At 53.4% G+C, this 17,436-nt stretch overlaps 1 protein-coding gene across 3 annotated transcripts in view; it reads right to left on the reverse strand.

Annotated features, from left to right (window-relative positions):
- Positions 1-17,436, reverse strand: part of ACCS (1-aminocyclopropane-1-carboxylate synthase homolog (inactive)) — an 81,824-nt gene that overhangs the window by 34,991 nt on the left and 29,397 nt on the right. Inside the window, exon 1 of one of the 3 annotated variants that reach the window (XM_060262046.1) lies at positions 4,441-5,446. The exons of 1 other annotated variant lie outside the window; for it this stretch is intronic. In XM_060262046.1, the coding sequence (XP_060118029.1) occupies positions 4,441-5,083 (643 nt within the window). In that variant the 5' untranslated portion in view covers positions 5,084-5,446. Of the gene's footprint in view, positions 1-4,440; positions 5,447-17,436 lie in introns of those variants that run through there. One more of the 3 variants, XM_060262047.1, reaches the window with a different exon arrangement.

Below are 17,436 nucleotides of genomic sequence, written 5' to 3' on the forward strand. Positions count from 1 at the left end.
CTGAAAAGGTCCCATACTGAAATATATAGATCCTGTTTAAATCAAGAAGTCATTATCTCTATTGCAGATTTTCATAAACTTCATGCTCATTTTTCTCTCTCCACTTATTCTCAGCTAGAGATGATCCCACTCACTCTGTTTGCAGCATTTAACAGTAGTTTGAATAATGAATAAGCAGTTCTACCTCCTGCCAAAAGAGCTGCAGAAATACCAGATGAAGCAACAGCAGAAACAATCATCCTTTTTTTTGTGATGAGCAGCCAAATTTAGATTTACAACAAATGTCATTTCATATTTTTCTCACCAAAAGAGAGCCAAAGCAGCTTACCTGGTTCTCCTCTCCTCTGTTTTATCCTTACAACAATATTGAGAGATAAGTTAGGCCACGAGTATATGACTGGCCCAAACTCAGCCAGCAAACTCCAATGGCACAGTGGAGATTCATACCTGGAAAATCCTTGGTCCTATCCCAACATTCTAACCCCTACACCACACTAGTTTTATTTTCTGATGAATTAAACAAACATAGCATGATAGGGGTGGGAGGGTGGGGTTGGAATCTAATGTGGGCCAAGAGTTTCTGATTTCAGACTGCTGAATTGCAACTGAACACGAAGCTCAAGACAGTGCATCCACCGGGACTGAATTGAGAGCCAGGTTTCCTGTCTCGTAGCCAATGCTCATTTTCCCACGCATACTACTTCTACATATCACACGTAATCCAATTGCACCTTCTGTTGTCATTTGCCTGCTAATGTAATTTGGAATCTGAAATCACTTCACTTTCCAATATATAGGACAGATGTACTCACATACTAGCTTTACCTGAAGAAGTGAGCAGTGACTAAATTTTGTTGGTCTTTAAGATGCTACTGGACTCCTATCAGGGTAATACCCAGGATTTAAAATTTAGTGGGGCACAAAAAGACAATTTGGGGGGGGGGGGGGAGGGCAAAAAACCCACCAGAAAATAAACCACTTTCTTCAAACCTTTCAAGGCACAGGAATGCTCCACCTCACCTGCCAGAGCTTGGCTCTGCGCACCCACCAAGGGGAGACATGCAAGCCCTGCTGCCCACTCCTCCCTGCTGCTCTCCAGGGCAATGATGGGCTTTTCTGCACTGGCCACCCTGATGGGAGGGAAGTGGCCCTTAAGCAGGGGGATGGTGGAGGAGGTGGAAGTCTAGGCCGGGTATTGGCACCACCACAAATGGCAGGCCAGCCAGCCAGCACAGGGTAACTGTAACAAGCTGGGTGGGTGCTGGCCAGGCGAGCCCCAGAGAAAGCAGGCAAGAGGCAGCAGCTGTCGCTGTGGTGGATATGAACACAGTGCCGCTGGTGGGTGCCAACTTTGTCTTCAAGCAGGAGGCACTGATGGGGCCTTCCGAGTGGCTGTGCTTCCCTGAGTGCCACCATGTGCACCTCCTGGAGTGCACGAGGAAGGGAGTGCCACCTCAGTCAGCCGGTGAGAGGTTTGGGGGCAGCTTGCTGGGTGGTGGCAGTGAGTTAGGATGGTAAGTGGTGGGGCCGGGGTCTCTGGTCTCAATGTTTCGGTTATGGGGTCAGAACCCTGTGGGCCCCATTGTGGCTATGGGCCTGACTCTTATTCTTTTCTCCTGCTAAAGGTAAAGGTAGTCCCCTGTGCAAGCACCAGTCATTTTCAACTCTGGGGTGATGTTGCTTTCACAACATTTTCACGGCAGACTTTTTACGGGTGGTTTGCCATTGCCTTCCCCAGTTTCTCCTGCTACAGACAGACTAACTCATACCGATTTTGCATACAGCTTACCCCACGGTCACATTCCTCTTCTCTGCGCAGTGTCCGTCAGATTTCCCACTATCTGCGCCAGGGTTACAGGAAGTGTCGCGGCTTTCACATAGCAAACGTAAACCGCTTAAACCCAGTTTACATTTGCTACGCAAAAGCCACAGCACGTCCTGTAACTCTGGCGCAGATAGTGGGAAATCCGACGGACGCTGCACAGAGAAGAGGAACGTGACCGTGGGGTAAGCTGTGTGCGAAATCGGTCATAGTTACCCATCTTGATCTGATTCCTTTCATGTTATGCAATGCAACTCCCACAATCATCTCGAGGCTGGTGGCCAATGATGAGACTCCACAAACAAGGTACCTTTGCATCCATTGCCAACAGTATGGGGGCAGGGGGTTTCTTGAGATGACATCGGCCAGTCAGGATGTTCAGATTCCTTTCATGGTTGGTACTGCAACCCCACAATCATCCAGAAGCTGTTGGCCAATTTTTAGGCCCCTAGCTTTATTTTCCGGTAAGTTATGTGTGCCGTGGACAAATGGACATCTCCTTTTACAAAGAATATAATATAAAGAACATAATAAAATACCTCTAGGCTTATTTTGCTTTTGAATCCAGCCTTTTACCGTAAGCTGCTTCAATATCACTGTTGCCTTATCCTTGAATTATAAGTAGTCAGCCAACACATTTTTCCAGAAACTGACAAAATCTATTTTTCTAGTGCAGATACTAGATGTGGGCTGGTAGAGGACAATACCAGGTGCTGCTGGGCACCTGCTTTCCATATTTGGGCTGAAGAGGTGAAGTTGAGTGCTACTATGTATGTGCCCTCCCCCCTCTGCTACACTGTGCCCATATTGGCACAGGATGAAGCCAGATCCCCCTGGTCCCCCTCAGTGGCCACACCTTGCCCCAACTGCCTCTAGACAAGCTAGCTCCTCCTTGCTAGCCACACAGCGCCCTGACTAGCAGGGCAGAGATGGATCCCATCATCTGCACACTCCTCCTCCTCCTCAGCTGCACCACACACAGATCAGTGCAGACTGGAGCTGGGGACTTCAGTGCACCTCCTCACTAGCCACACTGCACTCAAGCTGACAGTGGACAAAGCTGGGCACCTATCATCCCCGTGTTCTTCCTCACTAGCCACACTGTACCTGAACTGCCAGTGCAAAGGGCAATGCTGTGACTATGCTCCACCTCCTCAGCTGAATTTCACCAGGGCCAGCAAAGGGGAAAGCTCTTCCTTGCCAACTGCATCCAGGCCCATATAGAAGGCCATTGCTGTGCCCACGCCCCTCCTCATGGACAAGTTCAATACTGGGCTGTTTTAATGAAGAACAAAGCTCTAGGCTGCCTTGTTCCTTCTTGTCAGGCACCCCACATCTAGTCTGGCAGGGAAAAGTCAGGTACCACTGTGCCCATGCTCCTCCTTCCCCAGCCACCCTACACCAAGGCTGGTATTCAGTTGGGTGCTACAGTATGCACCACAGTATGTACCACCACACTCGGATCTGTGCAACATGAAGATGAGAGCCCCCAACTTCCTCCTCAGTGACCACATTGTGTCCCAGTTGCCACTGGGCACAGCTGGCACCAACACACTCCTGCTGGCTGGGCTGTTGAGGTGAAGCTGGGTGCCATGACATCCATGCCCTCCTCAGCTGCACTGTGCCCAGATCAGCACAGAGTGAAGCTGGGTGCCACTCCTTCCATGCCCCTCCTCCTCAGCTGGTTGCCTTTATGGCAGCACTGCAACTGGGCTGGCACAGGATGAGGTCAGCCAGCAATGTGCTCCTCACCAGCAGCACCTAGGCTGTGTTCCAAGCCAGGCAGTGCCAGTGGACTTGGTATACTCTTCCTTGCTGGCCACACTTTGCCTATGCTGGGGAAGCAAAAGTGGGCATCACTGTTTGTGTACTTCTTGCTGGCCACACAGTGCCCAAACTGCCAGTGGAGGAAGCTGGGTGCTGCCATGCCTATGCTGCTCCATGCTAGCCATGGCAGGTCTGGGCTGGCAATACAAAGCTGGGCACTGCCTAGTCTATGCTTCTGCTCCCCAGCTGCATGGCACCCAGGGTGGCACAGGATAAAGCCAGGCAACCAACTGCTTCTCTTTACTAGCTGCACCCATGCTCCTCCTTGCTAGTTTTACCACGCCCAAATCAGGACAAAGCTGGGCACCATCTAGTTCATCCTTGTCAGCCACTCTACATTCAGGTTGGTGGGCAGGGCTGGCCCTAGACTGTCTGGCACTCTAGGCAAAGCTAATTTCTGGTGCTCCCCCTGATAATGTCACTGAGTCACATGGGGTGTCCAATTTGATGCCCCCCAGAAGGCAGGCACCTAGGGAATTGCCTAGTCTGCCTAGTGGCAGGGTCGGCCCTGCTGGTGGGACAAAGCCAGGCTGCACCTCACTCAGATGAGCACAGGGTGAAGCTGGGCCCCTCCATTCCAGCCATGCTCACACCATGCCTGGATAAGCACAAGGTGAAGCTACCCAGACTGCAGGGTGGAGCAGGGACATCTGGGGCAGGCACTCTTCTGAGACAGCAGTCCACTGGAATTTTGCCCAGATTTAAAAAGAAAAAAAAACCAAAATCCATTCCTGGTGGAACCTTTCAGAAGGGCAGAGGAGAGGTTGGCACTTGGGACCAGACAGTCCTACCTGAAGGTGAGACACTGGTCTCAACGGGAATCTCCACCCTGGAGATGGGAGAGTCATTCTGGGACCTATCCAGAAAGGCCCTTTCTATTTCCGGCTCCTCAGCAGAGCCCACCTGCTGGTAAGGGAGAGAGGGCAGAGGCTCAGGCGTCAAGCAGTGCTCTTCGGAATCCACCTCCTCGCACTTGATCTCCATCAGCTCTGCGGGCTGAGAATGGCGGAAGGGCATCGCGGAGGGGTCCAAGTGGTGATGGTAGTTTTCGACCATATTTCCTTGGAGCACTTGTTGAGCCGTCAGGCTGCTGCTGTTGGAGGCGCTGTAAGCCAGGGAAGGTCGGCTGGCTAGGACCCGATCCATCACGTCGTAAAACTTCCAGGTCCTGCCTCCGCGGGGGGCCTTGTTGTTGTCCTTGATGCGACGGTACTCCAGCTTCATTTTCTTGATCTTCTCCCGACACTGGTCGCCGGTCCGGTGGATGCCCTTGTCCCGCAGCACCTCAGCGATCCGGTTGAAGACGTGCTGGTTCCTCAGGCAGCTCTCCAGCTCCGCCTGCACGGACTCGTCCGCCCACAGGTGCAGCAGCTCCACCACCTCCGGATCTGACCAGTTACTGCCCCGTTCGTACTTCTTGCCTCGGAAATCCATGGCGGCCCCTGACCTCTCAGCCCCCCGCCAGGACCAAAGCCGACAGCCGGTCTCCAAGGCAAAAAGGGTCAGTCGGGGGAAAGGAACGGGAGGGAAGCTACAACCCAGGCAAATAGTGCTTCAAACGCTGCGAGAAAAGCTACTGTGGGCCTGGAACGGGTCTGACCCGGTTTAGTTCGTTTGTGAAGCTTAGAGCGTTATGCAAAGGGGGCCGTGTTTAGGAAGAGGAGGAGATTGTCCTTTATTCGCCTCCTTCCTCTTTCCTCCGGCTGCGCAGGCCGCGGCGGGATTTGGACCGGTTTGGCACGGCTCGGCACGGGTGCTACTCTTCTGCTAAGCAAACTCCCGGGTGAAGAAGGGGGGCAGGGGGAGCAGAGAGAATATGTTCACATCCGGTGCGCCTGCACATGCGTGCTGCCTTTATTCCGGGATAACTTTGGTCCGTGTCAATCACACGCGCCGCTCGCCGAGTTGAGGGAAGCCAGAGCGAAAGAAAGTGGAGCCCAGCGAATGCCTTTGGGGGCGGGGCAGAGTAGGGCTCCGCCTCCGAAACGGAATCAGTCCTGCCCTGCTTTTGCAATCTCCGTCGGGAGAGCCTCGAGAGGTTCTAGAGCCGCAGGTGGGCTGAGAAGGCGTTCGCATGGCCAAAAAGAAAAACGCTGCAAGAGCATCAGCGGTGGCAGCAGAGGGCGGTCGAGCGTTCTTCAGCAGTTTCCATTTTTTATCCCTTGGGCTTTAAATTTAACTGTAAAACCTTTGCTGCTTAGGAGTAAACAGTCTTTCTCCCACATTAAGTAACATTCAAGCTGCACTGCGCAATCCTACAGACGCTTTCGTCGGAGTAAACTCCTTACTTCTGAGTAGATGTGTTCCCAGCGGCTAGTGGTAGCCTTCTAGATTTCTGTCAGCATGCACGACAGGGCAGAAGAGAAATATATTTTTGAATTCTCCTCCCAGGCAGAGTTCCCTCCTTCGAAAAAAACAGAAGACCTAGCCAGGCCCTGTTAGAGGTCCAGAGTAGCCTAGGCCACTTGTGGATTTTCAGGTCCCCAACTCCCCCCACCCCAAACCCTCCCCGAGTGACATATGAGAGCCAGTGTGCTGTAGTGGTTAAGAGTGTGGGATTAGCATCTAGGTTCAAATCCCCACTTATTTGATGATAAAACGGAGGAGAGGGAAATTATGTTAGCTGCTTTGAGACCCTGTTGCAAAGGAAGGCAGGGTACAAATCAATTAAATAAACTAAAGAAATGAGGCTATAAAAACAAGTTGCAAAACTGATCAAATGCCAAAGAGCAAGCAAGGGTATCCATGTGAGGCTTAGGCCACAGGACTCACCCACCCTAGACTTTGCACCTCCCAGAGAACTCTCCTTCTGAGGATGCGGGTTGGTGTGAAAATGTGGTCAAAGGCGTTTGCAGTCACAGCCATGGATAGGTAGTGCCCGCCTGGAGACAGAAGGACAATTCAGAGCCTGCTGCGGAAAGCAGAGAGCCGGATTCTAGCAGGATAGTCTGCTAACCCATGGCCAAAGCAAAAAGGATGATCGGGCAATTTAAAGAGAACTGTGCATAATGCTTTCGTTTTCTAAAGGCCCACTTCATTATTTAATGAACGGGGGAGGGGAGATGGCTGTGTCCTGTTCAAGCTGCTAGTCTTTAAGGTTTTCTTGGCCATGGGGGGAGGGTCGGGGGGGGGAGTAGAAAGCACATGAGGCAAAATCTTTCCCAGTTTGCAGAATGCGAAAATGAGGTTTCTGCTGACATAGAGCTCTTCTTCAGATCTTGAAGTTCACTTCTTTCGGAACTTTTAAAAATGATGTTATACACCAAAACTGATATTATGAATCTTGGTAAAAAGCCTTGCCCTCTTGACTTCAGGAGCACCTAGGGGCTTAGACTTGTGTGTTACCGCAAGTTGAATGAAACCAAATAGCACTTTGCCTTTCTCTGTTTTGTTGCAGTTGAACGCTAATTAAAGCATTACAACATTATGAGGGTGATCTGGGCACTTGCAGACTTGGTTCCCCTAATCAGTTTCCAGAGGCTGATAGTAAAAAATATGGGGGAAACATGCCTTACCATTGCCAGTATTCCTCTTCACAATACTCTTAAATTATAACCAATACATACCACACCTTTCTTTTAACAGTAGTGTTATGTTTTTAATGGCTGATAGATATTCAACTGGTGTAGCTTCCTCTAGCGTGGAAATACCATGATGTGGGAAAAGTCACTGCTTGCCTTTCAATACCAATTAAAGCGGCAGTCTTGCCCCCAAACTATAAAGAAAGGTTACGACACAAGTCTTTTTGTTGTATCACAGTCTGCGTTCAGCTGAATACTACTCTAAAACAAGTTCTCCCTAGATGGTTAAAGTCCTCCTACCCAACACCTTCTAAGCACACGAGAGGTATCAGATTACATTTTGGAATTATATGCTTGCTAAATTGCAGAAAATGTAACTAGAAACTTTTACCATATTTGTAGCAAATGTGTAAGGCACTTACTTGAGAGCAGATACAGGTTTTTTTGTAGATTTTTCCATCTTTGGCCTTTCAGTTGGGATGAGCTAATGAAAAGACATCTCTGTAACTGACAGCAGTGTCTCTTCCACTGAAGTAAGGTTGAAGAGAACAACATTCAAGAGGCAGTGCGCTATAGTGTGAAGAGTGTCAGACTAGGTAGGGTCTGAGTGATCAGAGTTCAGAGATATGCACTCCGCCATGAAGGGCACTGAGTTACTTGGGAGCAGTCATGCACTCAGCCTAACATACCAGATGAGGTTGCAGTGATTATGTGGAAAAGAGAGCCACGGAACAAACATGCCAGTGAGAGCTGTGTTTACAACATTCCTGGAACAGGAGTTCTTGGAAGAATTAAAGGGAGAATGTGACACACAGCTGTTAAACTCAAGCACTAGAACAAGAGTGCAAAGTGTGGCAGCATGAGCAGTGTCAGACAGCTTGCTCATGTCATTTGCTCAGCCTCTTGGGCTCTCACACTTTCTGCAAAGCATTCACAGCAAGAAGGTTTTATGAGATGTCTTGTTTCTAACAAATGCCTGCCTTTTCAAATTATGTTGTTATATTTTTCCACCATACCATGAGCTATGCTCCTAATTATCACAAGGGTACACTCATGAAATAGCTGAAACTCACAGTAAGAAGCATCATCAATGCTTCATTTCGCACTAGGCTGATCTTCAGAGATATTTAAGACTTTGGGATTCTCATTATAAATAGAAGTTGTTCAGATGTAAATAAGAATATGGTTCTTCTCTTAGTTATAGCCCAGCAATTAATACTGTACGTTTGGTGGGGATGAGACTGGCCTACTTTCTCTTGCTTTCATATTGTTATTCCACTTCTTAAATTATTCCAAATTATTTCCGGATTTAGTATATATTCTCTGTGTTGTTCTATTCCTTCTTGATTTGCATAACTCATTATACATACTATACAACCTTTTGTAAAATAAAATCTTGGATCTTAAGGTCTTGTTTTACCTGTATATCCCCTGTTGTGTGCACAGAAGTTTGTTTTTGAAACAGCATAAATAGGCCCTTGATCTTGTGCCCTGAAATAAACTTGCCCTTGTCCAATCATAGTACAAGCAGATACACCATCTTATCAGCTGGTGCCTCTGAAGAAGCACAAGTAATAAAGCTTATGACAGTATCATGTGTCATGGGTCAGCGGTGGTTTTGGCCAATTATGCATGACTGAATAGAACTCACAGGTATGTTTAGCTTTAAAAATCAGACCCCTGGAATCTGCAGGCACAATGAAACATTTTTCTACTAATCTCTACAATTTACAGCTCAATCCAAAGATAAGGGGCGGCCAGCCGCGGCGTAGCTGCCACGCCACTAGTAGACTTCCTGAGGACTTCAGCACGCTAGAGTGTGGGGAGGGAAGAGGCGTAGCTTACCGTGAGGGAGACGGTTGCCATGGCAATGCCGCTGGTGGAGGCACGCAAGGGAGGTGGAGGCAGCCGTAGGGGAGGGCCAGCCCACCCCCCCCCCCATTGGCCAGTCCTGGCGCATGCGCCGTGGCTCATGACAGAGATGGGGAGAGGTGGCCCCAGAGAGACTGACAGTCATCCCCAACCCGCCCCAAACAGAGAACGGAGCCAATGATGGGCAGACCATCACAGGCAAAGGAGAGACGTCCCATCAACACGGGGAGGGAACAGGAGTGAGGTTGGGCACGCGCACACAAGACAGGCCTACACGGGACCATGGAGAAGCCATCCATCCCCTCACACCCTCTCGCTTTCAGAGACTCTGCCAATGGCAGGCAGACAATCAGAAAATACCAAGTGCAGGAGTTCGCTGTCATAGACAGCAGCTGGAATGTGTATCTGGGAGTGAGCAGCCCAGCAGCAGACACCCCCACCCCAAAACCCCTTGTGCTGCCCTGATGCCCCCTGCCATGTGCACGGAACACCTCCCCCGAGGGCCGCAGAACTCAGAGTGCGAGTGCATCAGCCGCAGAACTCTCAGTCCACTTCATCAGCCCCCCCTTAGTGCCCTCCACACAACAGCCCTGTGGAGTCAGGTAGGCTGTCAGCCTGGGCATGCTGAGGAATGGCACTCCCCTCCCCTCTCCAGCCACACGGGGGGCAGTGTGGCAGTTCATGGACCGTTTCCCTTCCCAAACCAAGTCTGCCCGTCCTCCCAGGCATTTCGTCGGAGAAGCCACTGACCGGGGGGGTGGGGTTGCCCAGGGAACGTGCAGCAGATGCCAAGCAGGGGAGACAACAGAGGGCATAGCTCAGACTTTATTTTTCCAGAACAGAGTGCAACAGTCACCCTAGGCAACTGGGCAGTCTTGCCATGGGCAGGGCTCCATTCTGAGTGGCAGGCAGAAACAGCTGAGGGAGTGGGGGGGGGGCGGTGGAGCAGCACATGCGGAAGCCTCTGTGTTGGAGTCCCACCTGCAAAACGGAGACAGAGATCAAGAGCACCTGCAAGGGCGGCGGATGGAAGAGCAGGCTGCGTTTCAGCAGGGCACTCTCTTAAATGGACAGTCTCTGACCCACCTCCTCGCAACGGGGCAGCTGCCACACACACCCTGTGCCCTGCCAGGGGTTGGGAATGTGGCAGAGGGCAGACCAAGGGAAGGGAGCAGGTGGCAGCACAAGGGAACGAGGTCAGCAGATGCCCCCTGCCTGAGCCCACTGCCTGGTTCAAGTGCCAGAGACACTCGCACACTGAGCGGTCGAGAGCGAGGGGAGGGGGAGGCTGGGGGGGAACAGTGGAACTTACCCAGCCTTGGGCTACAGTCCTCGCATGCAGAGCCTCCGGGAGCCCGGAACCTGTGGAGACCTGGAAATGAGCAGTGTCATGACTCGAGCCTCGGGTAGGAGACGGCTGCTGGTGTCCCGGCAGTCAGCCAGAACTCTTGCAGCCGGCTGAGGTTTTCAGGGAGCAGCACAGGCGTTTATCTTAAACAGTCCAATTAGTCAAAACCATAAATCAGTCCGAGCCAAGGGATGAGACAGAGAGCGTAAACGCAGGAATGCCAGGGGTTGGGTAGCCAGAGAGAGCAAAGCCGAATGAAGTCAAATTACCAAAGCAAGTCCACAGAGCAAAGTCACAGTCCAGAGTTCCGAGGTCCAAGGTTCAAGCCGGGTCAGAAATATGCGGGTTCTCACAGGAGTCAAGAGGGTGCAGAGCGTGGTCACGTCCCAGGAGGATCGTTCGTTGCCAGCACAGTTTGCCAAAGGGCCAGGATTGCAGATATACTGTGCTGGCTTGTTAACCCATTAGTATGCCGGGCTTAGATCTCTTCTCCCCCGCATGCATGCTTCACTCCTTCTGTTTCTAATCTCCTGCCGTCTCCTTTCACGGAGCCGGCTAACAGGTGGTGGAGATTCAGGAGGGGATGAGCTGGGGCCCGCTGTGGCCTGATCAGTTCCAGCTGGCTCCTGCTGCCGGCTTGCCTCCTCAGGACTTACGTCCAGGGCTGTTAAAGGCGCCTGCTCTGAGCTAGCAGGTGCTGGGTCAGGGGCAGGCATGACACTATCCCCCCCCTCAGGCCCCCCCTCATCCAAACCGCCTGGCTTATCAGGGTAGGCCTCATGGAATTGCCGGAGCAGGTCAGGGGCATGCAGGTGGGTAGCCGGTTCCCAGGAACGATCTTCGGGGGGGTAGCCCTCCCAGTCCACTAGATACTGGAGCTGCCCTCGGTGCAGCCGGGAGTCCAGGATCTGATGGACCTCGTATTCCTCCGCATCGTCCACCAAAACCGGTGGTGGAGGAACATCTCGGTTAGGGTCCGGCGCGGCTGCGGGTTGGAGGAGGGAGCGGTGAAAAACCGGGTGTACCCGGAGGTGGACTGGAAGGCGTAGGCGGAACGCCACAGGGTTGATTTGTGCCTCGATCGGGAACGGGCCAATGAAGTGCGCAGTTAACTTGGAGAACCGGCCAGGGGTCCGGAGATACCGGGTAGAGAGCCAGACTGAGTCCCCGACCTTGAGGGATGGTCCTTCTTGGCGATGCCGATCTGCGGCCAGTTTATACGCGTCTTTGGCATGCTGAAGCTGGGCGCGCAGGAGGTCATGAAGCGCATGAAGTTCCTCTATCCGGTTGTCTGCTGCGGGGACATCGGCGGAGGGGCCGAGCGGAGGGAAAAATCGGGGGTGCTGTCCGTAGTTGGCCGCAAACGGTGTGCTCTGTGTGGAGCTATGTACGGCATTGTTGTAGGCGAACTCCGCCAGTGGTAGCAGGGAGGCCCAGTTATCTTGTTGGTAACTGGTGTAACAGCGTAGGTACTGTTCCAGGGTTGTGTTGGTGCGTTCAGTCTGGCCATCGGTCTGGGGATGCTATGCGGAAGAAAAATGGAGCTCTGTCCCCAGACATTGTTGGAAAGCCTGCCAAAAGCGGGAGGTAAATTGCGGGCCCCGATCCGAAACAATCTGCTTGGGTAACCCATGTAGGCGAAAAACGTGGGCCAGATATAGCTGGGCGGTTTCTGGTCCCGACGGTACTTTGGCGCAGGGGACAAAATGAGCCATCTTGGTGAATAGATCCACCACGACGAAGATGCACGTGTGCCCCTGGGATCGGGGCAGATCCACGAAAAAGTCCATGGACACAACGTCCCAGGGATCGGAGGGAGTAGGAAGGGGCTGCAGGAGACCGGAGGGCTTGGCAGGTATGTTCTTAGCCCGGCGGCAGACCTCACATGAAGCCACGTACCGACTGATGTCCGCTCGGACACGGGCCACCAAAAGTCTCTGGTCAGCAGATGGGCTGTTTTGTGTTGCCCGAAGTGGCCGGCCGGGGGTGCATCGTGGGTGAGGCGGAGGATGCGGGATCGGAGAGGCCCAGGAGGGACGTATAACTGCTCCCGATGGTAGAGCAGCCCATTCCGGGTGGTCAATTCTCCTTCAGTATCTTGCTGTGGTTCCTGCAGGTGCTTTTGGGCCCAGGGGTCTGTAGCCTGACTGGCCTGTATCTCGGCCACCAAGGCTGGTACAGTCAGGGTGGCGGCAAAGACCGTAGGTGGCAGGATGCTAGCCTCGGGGGCTTCTGTAGCGCTTGGGGTGCCATAATCTGGTCGGCGGGACAGAGCGTCGGCTTTCGGGTTTGGGGTGTGCGGGATGTATGAGATGGTGAAGTTGAACCGGGAGAAGAACAGGGACCACCGAATTTGTCGTTGGTTCAGCCGGCGGGTGGTCTGCAGGTGTTCTAAGTTTCAGTGGTCCGTGAATACTTGGACCGGGTGTCTTGCCCCTTCAAGGTGGTGACGCCAAACCTCGAAAGCCACCTTGATGGCCAAGAGTTCTCTTTCCCATATCGTATAGTTGCGTTCGGCAGTGGAGAGCTGCCGGGAGTAGTACGCGCAGGGCTGCCATGGCTGACTGGGGTCGTCCCGCTGGGAGAGCACGGCCCCGATGGCCACACTGGAGGCGTCTGCTTCCACCATGAAGGGTAGGCGAGGATCAGGGTATCTCAGGAGGGGACTGGAGGAGAAACGGCGCTTGAGGTTGCGGAACGCCTGGTCAGCTTCCAGGGTCCATTGGAAAGGTTCCTTGGGATGGAGGAGCCGAGTCAAGGGCTTGGTTAGGTTGGCGTATCCAGCGATGAACTGCCGGTAGTAGTTGGCAAAGCCCAGGAGGCGCTGGACGTCCTTCCGATTCTGGGGGGCTTGCCACTGAAGGATGGCGTCAACCTTCCTTGGATCCATCTGAGTCCCTTGGGGAGAGATGATGTGACCCAAGAACTCGACCGACGGGAGATGGAAGGCGCATTTTTCCAGCTTAGCATAAAGGCGGTGAGCTCTGAGCCGCTGTAGCACCTGTCGTACGTGTTGGACGTGTTCCTGCACGGAGGCGGAGTAGATCAAGATGTCATCCAGGTAAATAATCAGGAACCGGTCCAGAAGGTAGCGGAACACGTCATTCATGAACCGTTGGAACACGGCAGGGGCATTTGTGAGCCCAAATGGCATGACCAGGTGTTCGTACTGGCCATACCTGGTACCAAAAGCGGTCTTCCACTCGTCCCCAGCTTTAATACGGACCAAGTTGTAGGCCCCTCGGAGATCGAGCTTGGTGTAAATGGTAGCCCCTTTTACATGATCGAGGAGCTCCGGGATCAGTGGAAGCGGGTAACGGTTCCGGATGGTGATTTTGTTGAGTGCCCGGTAGTCATTGCAGAGCCGTAAGTCTCCTGTTTTCTTTTTCACGAACAGGACAGGCGAGGACAATGGTGAGGTGGATGGTCGAATGAACCCGCGGGCCAAGTTCTTCTCCAAGTACTCCCGTAGGGCAGCCAGCTCCGGGTCCGCCATGGGGTATAGGCGGCCCGCTGGTAACGGGGCGCCGGGCATCAGGTCAATGGCACAATCGTAGGGCCGATGTGGGGGGAGCTGGTCTGCCTCCTTTTCGTCAAAGACATCTGCGAACTCCTGGTAGGGAGCGGGTAGTGTGGTGGCGGCCCCCAGGAGAATGGTGGGGAGCGAGGAGCTGGATGGACTATCGGGAGGCACAGGGACCGGACCCGGATGCAGAGTGGATCGTGACGCAGGGGTACTTGGAAATTGCAGGTCTCGTTGTACCCAGTCCACATGAGGGTTGTGAGCCTGAAGCCAGGACAGGCCTAGGATGACGGGAAATCGTGGCATGCGGGCCAGGTCAAAGGTTCGTTCCTCTTGGTGTTGCTGGACCCATAGGACAAGTGGTTGAGTCTCGTGAATGACGGGTCCAGAGCGCAGCAGACGCCCGTCTACAGCCTCGACCAGAGTAGGGATCTTCTTTTCCCGGATGGGGATGCCATGCTCCTTGGCGAAGAGGTTGTCCATATAGCAGCAGGCAGCCCCGGAGTCCAACATGGCATGTACAAAAATCCACCGACCGTCGGGGAGCTGAAGACGAATCGGAATCAGGAACGGGGTGTGTGGTGGATAGACGGAGCTGGAGGACCTCAAGAAGTGCCCCAGGCCGGGAGCTCCAACTAGACCTGGGGCTGGCCTTTTACCGGGGCAGCAGAGCTTATGGGACGCTTTAATTTGGCCAGGCAGGTACCTGCAAAATGTCCGGCCTTGCCACAATAGAGGCACAAATTGCAGTTGCGCCGCCGGGTCTTCTCCTCAGGAGTCAGGCGAGGTCGGGCGACGCCCAGCTGCATGGGTTCCACAGCTGGAGGAAGAGCGGTGATACCTGGAGTGGGAGCAGCTGTGGGGACCCTTGCTGGGGCGTGGCTCCCTTTCTGTTTCTGGCGCCGACTCTGCAGCCGCCCATCAATACGCAGGCACAACAGGATCAGGTTTTGTAGTGTGGCTGGTCGGTCACTGCGGGCCAGTTCATCAAGGATGGCATCAGAGAGTCCCTCTGTATATTGGTCCATTAGGGCGGCTTCATTCCAGGCCACGTCTTGAGCAAGCAACTGGAATTCAGTGGTGTAGTGAGAGACAGAGTTTTGGCCCTGTTGCAACGCCCGTATTTTGCGGTTGGCTGTCTCAGCCCGCACTGGGTTGGCATAGGTAGCCATAAAATGAGCCTTGAAATGTGGGTAGTCTGATAGCAGCGGCGATGGTTCCAACAGCAGGGGAGTGGCCCATTTGGCTGCTTGCCCTTTTAGCAGGCTCAAAATGAAACAGACCTTGGTCTTGTCTGTGGGAAAATCAGTTTGCCTTATCTCCATATACAGTTCACATTGAGCAAGGAAGTCGGGGAATTCCTCCAGACTCCCTCCAAACTTGTCAGGGGCACTCACCGGGCAGCGGGAACGAGGAGCTGCTGCCATGGCCAGGGCAGTAGCGTTGGAAGCCGTTTGTTGCTGTAGTGTGATTACAGCCTGCGTCAGCTGCTGCACCTGGTCTAGTAGACCCAACAGCGGGTCAGCCCCTCCTGCTGCTTGGTCGGTCATGGTGGAGTCTGGTGAGTTATGGGTGCTGGCAAGCTGTCACGACTCGAGCCTCGGGTAGGAGACGGCTGCTGGCGTCCCGGCAGTCAGCCAGAACTCTTGCAGCCGGCTGAGGTTTTCAGGGAGCAGCACAGGCGTTTATCTTAAACAGTCCAATTAGTCAAAACCATAAATCAGTCCGAGCCAAGGGATGAGACAGAGAGCGTAAACGCAGGAATGCCGGGGGTCGGGTAGCCAGAGAGAGCAAAGCCGAATGAAGTCAAATTACCAAAGCAAGTCCACAGAGCAAAGTCACAGTCCAGAGTTCCGAGGTCCAAGGTTCAAGCCGGGTCAGAAATATGCGGGTTCTCACAGGAGTCAAGAGGGTGCAGAGCGTGGTCACGTCCCAGGAGGATCGTTCGTTGCCAGCACAGTTTGCCAAAGGGCCAGGATTGCAGATATACTGTGCTGGCTTGTTAACCCATTAGTATGCCAGGCTTAGATCTCTTCTTCCCCGCATGCGTGCTTCACTCCTTCTGTTTCTAATCTCCTGCCGTCTCCTTTCACGGAGCCGGCTAACAGGTGGTGGAGATTCAGGAGGGGATGAGCTGGGGCCCGGCGTGGCCTGATCAGTTCCAGGTGGCTCCTGCTGCCGGCTTGCCTCCTCAGGACTTACGTCCAGGGCTGTTAAAGGCGCCTGCTCTGAGCTAGCAGGTGCTGGGTCAGGGGCAGGCATGACAAGCAGTTAGCTCCAGGGGAGAGTCCTCTCTCTCCCCCTCGCAAGTCAAAGATACTGTTAAAGCAACCGCAAGGTGCAAAACCTGTCACCAACGTGCCTGCCTGTCCCTCACTCTAAGTCTGTATGGCCAGGAGCTTGCCAGCAGAGCTTCCCGCCACGAGCTCCTCTCCCTAACAACTGAGTTGTGCGAGGCCAGAGCAGAAGAATTTCTAAGAGGGGGGAGACCGCGATTGGGTGCTGGGAAGGGGCTCGTCAGCCTGAGGGACAAGGGGATTGGTGAGGCAATCACGCCACTCCCTAAAGGGTTTGCAAGTTTCCGCAGCAGCGGAGGCGATCTTTGTTTTTGATTTCAACTAGTGCCTATGGGCCACACCACCATTTTTGCAGGCGCAAAGTTGTGTCTCTCGGGGGAGGGGGCGTGTCATGGGCCAAACTGCTCAGGAAGCCACCTAAGCCTGGCCGTGCCGCCAACTCCACCCCATCCTCTGCCTGAATGCCGCACTCCGCCTCACTTTCGCCCATGCTCGGGCGCAGCCCTCAGGCAGAGCAGCGCTCGGATGGCTCCCCACCCATGTAACTCCCTTTCGCTGTGGCAGCGCCAGTCATATGTCAGCGCAAACCCTTCCTGTGCCCACATAGTGCCTCATCTGCTCCCAAAGACTTTCCGCCCCCCCTCTCTGGATTGTGCTATTAATGGGGATGATGGTAAGAGCTCAAGAGCCAGCCAAGAGAAGGAAAACTCTAACATCAAGCCCGGGCAGAGAGACCTCGTTAATGTAACATCTACCACCTGGAGGACTCGCTGCTGGCGTCCCGCCTTACTGGGCCATGGCAGATGACCCCATGGTGAAAGGGTGGAGCCAGTACTGCGCACACTGCGCTTCACCTAAAAATTCCTCTGCGCAGGCCTGAAGGGTATCCACATCCACAACCCACAACATACCAAGTCCTGCAGCGATGGGCAAGGGGCGAAATGGCAGGTGGAAGATGCCACTGGAAGCCGCAGTCCCGATCCTGCATGTAGGCGGTTCAGGATATTGGTCGCCTGATGCTGAACCGGAGACGAAAGCATTTTCCGGCAGCACCCTGAACAACCAAGCAGCTTTATTTAGAGACAGCACTGCTTGCTCCGTATGGAGAGGGGCCTAGAAAAGGTGGCCTAAACAAAGCTCGTCTCCTCTACCCCAGTTGGCTAGCCGCAGTCAACGGGCATCCTTACTTGCGGTTGAAAAATAACAACAAAGAAAAGGCATGCACC

Source organism: Heteronotia binoei, chromosome 21 (genome assembly GCF_032191835.1).
Source record: "Heteronotia binoei isolate CCM8104 ecotype False Entrance Well chromosome 21, APGP_CSIRO_Hbin_v1, whole genome shotgun sequence".
Lineage (NCBI taxonomy): Eukaryota > Metazoa > Chordata > Lepidosauria > Squamata > Gekkonidae > Heteronotia > Heteronotia binoei.